Raw genomic sequence first — 9,122 nt, 5'->3', positions numbered from 1 at the left:
GGTGGCTCCGCCGCAGAGGCCACTTCCGGGAGGACCTGACACCACTGGATCTAAAGTGTCACCTTTCCCCTCCCCGCTTACGTAGCCTGGTCGGAGAGCGGGTCTGTCCGCCCGGGGGCCTCAACTGAAGCCCCCACTCCGCCCACCTCCTGGTCTGCGCCGCTTCCAGGAGGGAGGGGAACGAGGGCGGGGGCAATTCGGTCAGAAAGGAGGGGACGGCGCAGGGTCCTCCCCCAGCTTTGTACTCCCTCCCAGGCGCAGGTGCCCGACCAACCGAAGCCGAGGAAAATGGAAAGCCGGAGGCCCAGGCCCTGGTGTCTGAGAGCTAGGGGCCCCTGGACGCTGCCTCTCGGCATCTCCAGGAGATAGGATTTACTCTGACCTTATGGGATTGTACCATGCATTGTTAATCCATGATACTGTTGATAAACATTTGGGTCGTTTCTAGATTTTCGCTATTAGGAACAAGGGTTTGGTGAATATTCTCTTGTTTCTTCCGAGTTTAGGGCTGGGCAGCACTTCTCAGCTTTGGTGGCTCACTAGAATCACCTGGAGAGTTTTTAAAAAATGCTAATACCGGAGGCCGCCCCCACCCCTATCCAGACTAATTAAATCAGGATGTCTGTGGAGGTGGGGCCCGGGTTTGGGTGTTCCCTAGGAGAATCTAATCTGCCGCGGGGTCTGAGAACCCCTGTGACTCAATAGGCCTAGGACTAGAATGCTGGGAGGAGGAGAGTCACCTGTTACTAGCGGATGCCAAACCTTTTCAAAGTGGTTGTGCCCATTGACACTCTCCTCAGGATGGGACAAAAGTCCTGCTGCCCTCACACCCTCATCAACACTTGACTTTGACCAAATTTTAACTTTTTTTTCTTTTGATGGGTGTGAAATGGTATCTCGCTGTGTGTGGTTTAATTTGCATTTCTCTCATTACTAATGAGGCATTTGGTGAAAATGATGAAACACTGAAAAGAAGCCAGCCAGGTGAAGATCTGGGGGAGAAAGGGAGGGGGGGCGGTGGTGGCCAGCAGGTGCCAAGGGCCTGTGATAGGAAAGGGCTGGGATGTGAAGGAACACAAAGAAGTGTGGAGGGAGATCATTGTGCCTGGGGAGTGGGGAGAGTGGCTCAAGACAAGGTCAGCATAGGTCAGATCGGCTGGGCGGAGGGCTGTGGTGAGGACTTTGGCTTTTACTCTGGGTGAGACAAGAACATGGGAGGGTTTGAGCAGAGAGACGTGGCCTTACTCCTCCCTCTGGCTCCGTGTGGAGAATCAGGACATTTTGAAACGAAATAGACACAGGAGGGAGGTGTGTTCTTCCTAGTGACTGCATATGGCCCGCCTCCCCCACCTTACCTTCGACTCACCAATTAGAACACAAGTTAGTGGACCAAACAGACAGTTGTCCCTTCCCTCATTCTACGTGGTGACTAGGGGGACTTATGGGTTTTCATAGTTCTTGCTTCAAGATGGACTCAAGCTGGGGTGGGGGTGGGGGGTGGGGACCTGTGGATTTATTTCCGTGCCCTCTTACCCCAGGCCTGGCATGGCCCTGTCTGGAGTGAGTGGGTGGGCTCCCAGCAGAGCTGAGAGTGAGGCTCCAGTTGTTCCTCCCTGGGCCCACCCCACATTTGATCAGTCCGTCCCCCTCCCCCACCCCACCCCCGATCCCGGCATTAGGTACCTTAGACACAGGATTTATGACCCCCGGACAGGTGAGAAGACCCACCTCGGCCCCTCCCTTCCCTGCGTCTTTCTCCCACCTGTCCACAGTGATCTTTCTCAACCAAACTCTAACAGGTCCCTCCTCAGCTGAAAATCCTGTCTTGGCTCCCACTGTCCTTGGGGCAAAGTTCAAACTCTAGGCCCTGGAGGCCCAGCAGACCCGACCTCTCCAGCCTGCCCACCCCACCCCCATCCCTGGGAGCTGCTCTCAATGACTCTGAAGTAGTTACTGATTCTAACCTCGGGCCTTTCCCCTCGGTGTTTCTTCACTTCCTCTGGGAAGTTGCCCCGGACCCCCTGTCAGGTGATCTGCTTCTTGACTGTCACAGCGCCCTGTGGCCTCCCCCCCCCCCCCCCCGGCATCAAAGCACACTTCCCTTTGCTTAATTATCCCCTGTTTACTTGTCTCTCTCCCCCACCAAACGGCGAGCTGCCCTTCGGTAGAGACCCCGAGTGTTTTGTTCAGGGCCGTGTCCCCAGCTCCGGGAATAGTGACTGGCACGTAGCGGGTGCTCAGTAAACATTGGCTAAGTGAAGGAATAGATGCCTTTTGCTAGATGATGCCAGATTGCTTTGCAAGAAGGCTGTGGCATTTCACACTGTCAGCAGCCACGTGAAGGTGTTCATTTCCTCGCATCCTCCCCCGAAATGTGTATCGTCCCTCGTCAATCCCACGCTCTTTGTGAGGCGCCAGCCTGACCGAGGAAATTTCCGCCCCCCTCCCCAGCCCGAGGCGGAGGCGGTTTCGGAACGTCAGGTGCCCAGACCCGCAGTGCGCGGCGCCAGGGGGCGCCAGAGGCAGACGACCGTGCCGCGCTGAGCTGGCGGGGGCTCGGGGTCCCGAAGGGGGCCCCGCCTAGCCTGGAGCTCCCGGCGCCCGCCCGCCCGCACTCCGCTGCGGGGCGATCCGCGCAGCGCCCGCAGCCCGGCCTCCTTAGCGGCCCCCGCCCGGCCCCCAGCGCCACGCGGCGCTAGCCCCGCCAGCCCCCGGCGCACCTGCTCAGGGCGTGGCCTCTGGCGAAGGCGCGCCTCTATTGGCGCGGAGGTGACAAAGGGGCGTGGTCTCATCATGCCCCTCCCCATCCCGAGGCTGGCGTACTTAAAGGAGTTGGCGGCGCGTCTCCACTCACAGCGCAGCGGCACGGCCTCGCGGGTGGAGTGCTTCGCGACCCCTGCGCGACCCGGCAACCCCGGCTGCTTCGGCCACCATGCCGCGCTCTTTTCTCGTCAGGAAGTCCGCCTGCTCCCGCCGGAGGCCCAACTACAGCGAGCTGCACGACTCTTCTCCAGGTGAGTGGACGAGGTGAGGGACTCCGGGGGCTTCGGGGAGACCCGCAAAGGCCGCGTGGGGGGCACCTTGGGGGAGGGGGCCTCGGGGGCCAAGTCCAGGGCCCGGAACAGAGCCCAGGGGCCTGGCGCGGGGCAGTGGGCGCAGGGGCGTGAGGAGCCCGGGGCAGGTGGATGCGGGCGGTTGGGGGAGGGCTTTCCGAGGGCGGGGGTCTGGGGTGAGGAGACTGCGCGGCGGCCGGGCCCCGACGGCGGGGAAGCGAGGGGGAGCGCGGCCGCAGGTGGGGCGGGGGGCACGCGCCTGGGGAGGGGAGGTGCCGGCGCTGGCCCGCGGGCCGGGAGATGGGGGGGGCACAGGGGGAGCGCCCCCGAGTCGGGGTGAACGGCGGCGCCCTTCGTGTAAGATTTGGAGGCCGAGGCGGGCGAGTCGGGCGGCCCCGAGTGAGGAGGGGCTCCGGGCGGGCAGGATGGGCCGCCCTGGCCGAGATCCCTTCGTCCCTCCAGTAAGTACTGAGTGCCGCCCCCGGCCCCCGCCCGCAGCAGACCTCTGTTTGTTGACTGACTGCGCGACCGAATGCCTGACCCTGCCCTTTTCTCCGTCTCCCTTCAGAGTTTACCTTCCAGCAGCCCTACGACCAGGCCCACCTGCTGGCGGCCATCCCACCTCCCGAGGTCCTCAACCCCACGGCCTCTCTGCCCACGCTCATCTGGGACTCTCTCCTGGCACCCCAAGCCCAGCCCATCGGCTGGGCCTCCCTTCTGCCCCAGGAGGTCCCCAGGGCCGTGGAGCTGACCTCCCTGTCGGACGAGGACAGTGGGAAAGGCTCCCAGCCCCCCAGCCCCCCCTCACCGGCTCCTTCGTCCTTCTCTTCCACCTCAGCCTCTTCCTTGGAGGCCGAGGGCTATGTTGCCTTCCCAGGCTTGGGCCAGTTGCCCACGCAGCTGGCCGGGCTCTCCGTGGCCAAGGACTCCCAGACTCGCAAGGCCTTCAACTGCAAGTACTGCAACAAGGAATACCTCAGCCTGGGTGCCCTCAAGATGCACATCCGCAGCCACACGCTGCCCTGCGTCTGTGGCACCTGCGGGAAGGCCTTCTCCAGGCCCTGGCTGCTGCAGGGCCACGTCCGGACCCACACCGGTGAGTGTCCCCGTGGGCCGCCGCCTTCCTCCTCACAGTCCCCACGGCCTTCTCTGCCAGCGCCGGGGGGCGGGGGGGGGCTCCTGGGCTTTCTGTGATTTTGCAGAGTGTGGAAACTGGGGCTCCAGTCTCCTGACTTCTGGCTCGTTCGTTCAGGGGCTTGGCTCCCTGAAACGTTTGGCAGGAACATTCATTCGTTCCTCAGCTAAGCAGATGGGAGAAGTAGATAACTTTGTCTCTGCAGTCGCCGTTTCTCCACCAAATGGGTTGGAGTTGGATATGGGAGAGGTGCAGCCAACACCTTGCTGCCAGGCCAGGTGTGAAGGGGCCCACCTCACTCCGCCCTCCGCCGGCCCAGCCAGGCAGGATGTTGTGAGACCCCCCACCTGCCTCTGAGTCCTGCTTCCAGAACTTCAAACCTTGAGTCAATGTTTCACCTCTCTGAGCCTCACACGTTTGTAAAATGAGCATAAGAACATCTTGTGGGGTGTCTGCGCCAGTTAAATGAAAGAAAGCACCTGGGCCACCACTTGATACATGATAAGTGCACAGAAATGGTTTTGATATTTGCTCTGTTCCATGCTGTGTGACCTTGGACAAGCGATGTAATGTCTGAGCCTCAGGATTATGATAGCATAATCCTATATGGTGGATTCTGACAGCATTTTGTAGGTTTGGCCATCAAGATTCAGTGGCTCCTCAGTCACTTCATAATCATTTGTTACATAGTTCTCAGATCTGCTCTCCCTACCCCCACCACGGAGTAGATAAACTCAGTCCTGTTACCCAGACCTGGGAATACCTTTGGCAGCAGAAAACCGTTAGGTCGTAATGTTTCAAAACCATAATAAATGGGAGATGGAGTCTCTTCTGTCCTCTAACTTTCTGGAAATGTGGAAGAGGTAGCCACTGTGTCTTTTCAGAACCTGAAAGGGGGAGGCCACCATATTTGGGGCTGTTCTTTGGGGAGTGACTTTGGTAGAAGGTTCAAGGGTCATAGCTGTCTGCTTTGGGGTCAAGCTGACTGGGTTGGAGACCTCAGTTCTGGCATTTCCTGGCCCAGTGGCTGACCTCTGATCTGTGAGGGTCAGTGGGGCGGTTTGTTAGGCCTGGCGTTTTGCAGGCGTTATTGGTATCATTATTACTCCTACAGAGTGTCCCTGGCATCCTCCCCAGCTGGCAGACCATGGCTCCCCATTTCTCTTTGTGCACACATAGCCCTGATTTTAAAGGGACCTGATAGAAGGGTCCAACTGCCTGGCTTCTGTCTTGGGCGATTGCCCAGCTGAAGAGGGCTCTATTTGGAGGAGTCAGAACCCTTGGGGTACTCCCCTGAGCCCCCCAGCTTTTCTCCCCACCCATCAGGACATTTTCATGTAAAGGCACGTCTGGGACACAAAAAGCCTGTTGAAATGCACCATCACCATCCTCATTGACTCCCATTGTGTGCTTTAATGGTGGGCCCAGTGGGTGGGGGCTGGGGGGGTGGAGCAGGTGCATGGGCCAGTGGTGCCCAGCACCTGTTCCGGCTGCAGCTGCTGGCCCACAGCGTGTCAGGCCCCTTTAATCCGGGGAGTATCACATGTACAGTGCCCCCCTCGGCGGCCTTTGTCCCCACCGGCCTGGTGCCGATTTCACACTCACCAGGATCGCCATAAAGACGTCTGCGGGGGTGGGGTATCTGCAAGGGGTGCAGGTCTGTGCCTTCTGCTTGCACACACAGACCTCCACCCCATCATATCCTTCCTCCTTTGTTCACGTTCGTGTCTAATCATACATGACGTAAAGGTAACTTCACTGAGCACTTGCTCTATGGTGGGGGGGGCATTGCCCATGGCTTCCTTCACCTGGGTTAATGTGGTAAATCAACAGCCTTAGGAGGGAGGTGATGTCCTAACGCCCACCTTACAGATCAGGAAACTGAGGCAAAGAAGGAAATCAAACTTTTCCCAAGTCACAGCTCATAAGACTGAGCCAGGGCTTCTTCATCTCTGCCAAGGAGGTGAGAGGGAAGTGGCTTTCTGTGCCCTGGGGTTGCCCTTATCCATATCTGCGTACAGTAAGCCCTTAGTTCACAAGGGAGCATGTGAAGGAGGAAGAACTTCACTTGGACCTTATGGTGCAGCCCTCAGACCCTTCAGGCCTAGTATGCAGAGGGTGCTCAATAATGATAAGTCCGTTAACTCAGACATCCCTTCCCTAGTCTCCTGCTCAATTCCCCCCCTTCTGTGGTGTGACCTATTCCCTTGTATTTCTGCCCCAGGAGACTGAGCCCTTGAATGGATGGCTCCATAGTGAGCCTCAGACATCTGACTTCTGGACCCCCCCAGTGCCCAGCACAGTGCCCCCAGGCAGCCAGCCAGCAGGTTGATGGGATTCATCCATTCCCTGCTCTTGAATTCCGACCCTGGGCCATGGCCTAGGGGCATATAATGCTGGGAGTGGGAGGGTAGAATGCTATGTTTTGGTAAAGAATGCTCAGCATTATTGCCTGGCACAGAATGGAAGCTCGATAAGTACTTGTTTAATGAGTTATTATTCAGGTTTTTTATTTAGGAAATGCACCCCCAAGGAAGAAAAAACGAAATACAGCACTGTCCGTGTTTTTGTACTGTGAACTCTTAGCATCTTAGTTGGGGCAGGAATTAGGAAAAGTTGGTGAACAGCATTATCTGGTGGTGATTGAAGGGTCAGGCTCTTCCGAGCTTTTAAAAAAAGACTTAGCTATTGTATAAGCACTTACTGAGCACTTACTGTGTACCTAGCTCTGCGTGCATAACTCTCTTTTTCAGCATAACCTTGGCCAGGCAGGTGGTGTAAAGGCAACAGGTGGGAAGGAGTTTTAAACAAGGTAGAAGGTAAAAGGTTTCTGTAGCCTCTTGGGGGTCCCAGGCCCCAAGCCCTTGGAATGAATTCAGGGGAGGCCCCTGCTCTTGTGGGACTCTGTCTGATTGCGGGACAGACAAGACTTGACAATACCAAACGTGGTCAGCGTTGTGATGGGGAAGCAGCTCAGAAGGAGCTGAACCGGTCGTGGGGAGGGGATGTGCCAGGGAGACTTTAAGGCTGACCCCAGCTTTGTCCCCAGATGAAGTAAATCCAGTAGTGATCATGAGGAATGCCCACTATAGCCCCCTTAACTGAGATGCCATCTATATAGTGGTTAAAATCGGAGGCTCTGGAGTCAGGCTGCTTGGTTCTTGCCGGGTGGCCCTGCATATGCTACTTGGCTTCTCTGTGCCTCGGTTTCACGGACTCTAAACTGAGGACAAGGGTGGGATTAAGGGAGATGAGCATACGATGCTCCTCGCTGTCTCTGGCACAAAGTAAGTGTTCAGTAAATGCAGTTGCCATCATTGTCTCAGCTGGCTTGCCTGGGTAAGTGCTTTATTTACCACCTCCGGATTACCAGCCCTTACGGGGAGGGGGGGATGAACAGCTCCATTTTACAGATGAGCAACTGGAGGCTCAGAGCAGCTGGATGACTTGTTCTAGGTCACATGGTGGGAAGTGGCAGAGCTCCCAATCATATCCAAGCCTTTGGACACTAGATAATGGCCTGGTTTTTCTGGGTCATGGGATTTCCTTCAGGGGTGGGGTGATCTGGGCTCTAAAGGCCCAGGTGGGTGGGTGGGCAGGCAGGGATTTCAATAAATAAATGTCAGCTGTTACCCCAAGTGGTTTTTAGCACTCAACTCCTGTTTCTGTCCCCAGGCGAGAAGCCCTTTTCCTGCTCCCACTGCAGCCGTGCCTTTGCCGACCGCTCCAACCTTCGGGCCCACCTGCAGACCCACTCAGATGTCAAGAAGTATCAGTGCAAGACGTGCTCCCGAACCTTCTCCCGCATGTCCCTGCTGCACAAGCACCAGGAGTCAGGCTGCTCAGGGGCCCCCCGCTGACCCTCAGGGCTCCTCCTGCCTCTCTAGACAACCCCCTGCATCGCAGCCTTCTCAACTCCAGAAAGAAGGTGCCCCCATACTTGTCACTGCCACGGAATTCCCTTCTGAGCTCCCCTGTTTGGCTCTGTTGGCCCCGAAGGGCTCTGAGGACCATGTTCCAGTTCTCTCTGCCCCAGGTGCCTCAGTGGGCTCTGAGGGAGGCCTTGCCGTGGACATGTCTGTGGATGGCTGATAGGGAGGGTGGTTTACAGCCGACTGTTCTGGAGTCGGCCTCTCTGTGTGGGTTTGTGTGTCCAAAGGTGTTTGGATACAGCTGCTTTGAGCTCCAGGACAAAAAGGAAGACTGATAGGAAACTACCCCCCCCCCCACTCAGGGGAACCCATTCCTCCCTGACCTAGAACCCTCAGGCCACCCCTCCAGGAGGTGTGACTAACTGTGCAGTAATCCACCCCCAGGTTCAGCCTGGGGGCTTGTGGGCAGTCACTGACACAAGGACGTGTCTAGACCCCAGGTTGCCCCGGGCCCGGGCAGCTATCTCAGTCTCCTGTTTGTCACCGTGGCACCTGTCTCATGGGCAATTTAACAACAGTCCCAAAAGGGACTGTGAGTAATTGCTGTCACTTGTTGGGGGCCTGAGTGGGGTGCTTCAGCCCAACCGATGTGTCTCCCAGAACTATTTTTGGGGTCTGACAGGTGGCCCTGGGAGGAAGATGTTTACATTTTTAAAGGTACACTGGTATTTATATTGCAAGCAACATTTTGTACTAAGGATACATTTTGTATAGTTATATGTACAGTTTATTGATATTCAATAAAGTGGTTAATTTATGTATTAAAGTCTACTTTGTTTTATAGAAGGGTGAGTGTTTTACAGGGCTTCAGGAAGGGAGGAGGGGGCAGGGATTCATGGAGCTCAGATAATTCCTGATGGGCTTATATCCTGTCCCTTTAAAGATGACATGGCTTTGGACCACTAACTTCAACTGTCAGGGACCTTATTTGTACAAATGGGTTTCCTCTGAGCCTGGGTGTCCTGTCTGATGCGGAGGGTGGGAAACACCTGCAGGCCAGTG

General features: G+C 56.8%; 1 protein-coding gene across 1 annotated transcript; it reads left to right on the top strand.

Annotated features, from left to right (window-relative positions):
• The first annotated feature begins 2,835 nt into the window (after positions 1-2,835).
• Positions 2,836-8,886, top strand: SNAI1 (snail family transcriptional repressor 1). The gene is made up of 3 exons (XM_032878991.1): positions 2,836-3,014; positions 3,622-4,149; positions 7,864-8,886. Exons 1-3 carry the CDS (start codon positions 2,933-2,935, stop codon positions 8,046-8,048), a joined length of 795 nt encoding a protein of 264 aa, XP_032734882.1. The 5' UTR covers positions 2,836-2,932; the 3' UTR covers positions 8,049-8,886.
• Positions 8,887-9,122: the final 236 nt, after the last annotated feature.

The sequence above is a fragment of the Lontra canadensis genome, unplaced genomic scaffold (assembly GCF_010015895.1).
Source record: "Lontra canadensis isolate GAN:19392208 unplaced genomic scaffold, GSC_riverotter_1.0 scaffold65, whole genome shotgun sequence".
In the NCBI taxonomy this organism is placed as follows: domain Eukaryota; kingdom Metazoa; phylum Chordata; class Mammalia; order Carnivora; family Mustelidae; genus Lontra; species Lontra canadensis.
This window is presented reverse-complemented; position numbering and strand designations above follow the sequence as displayed.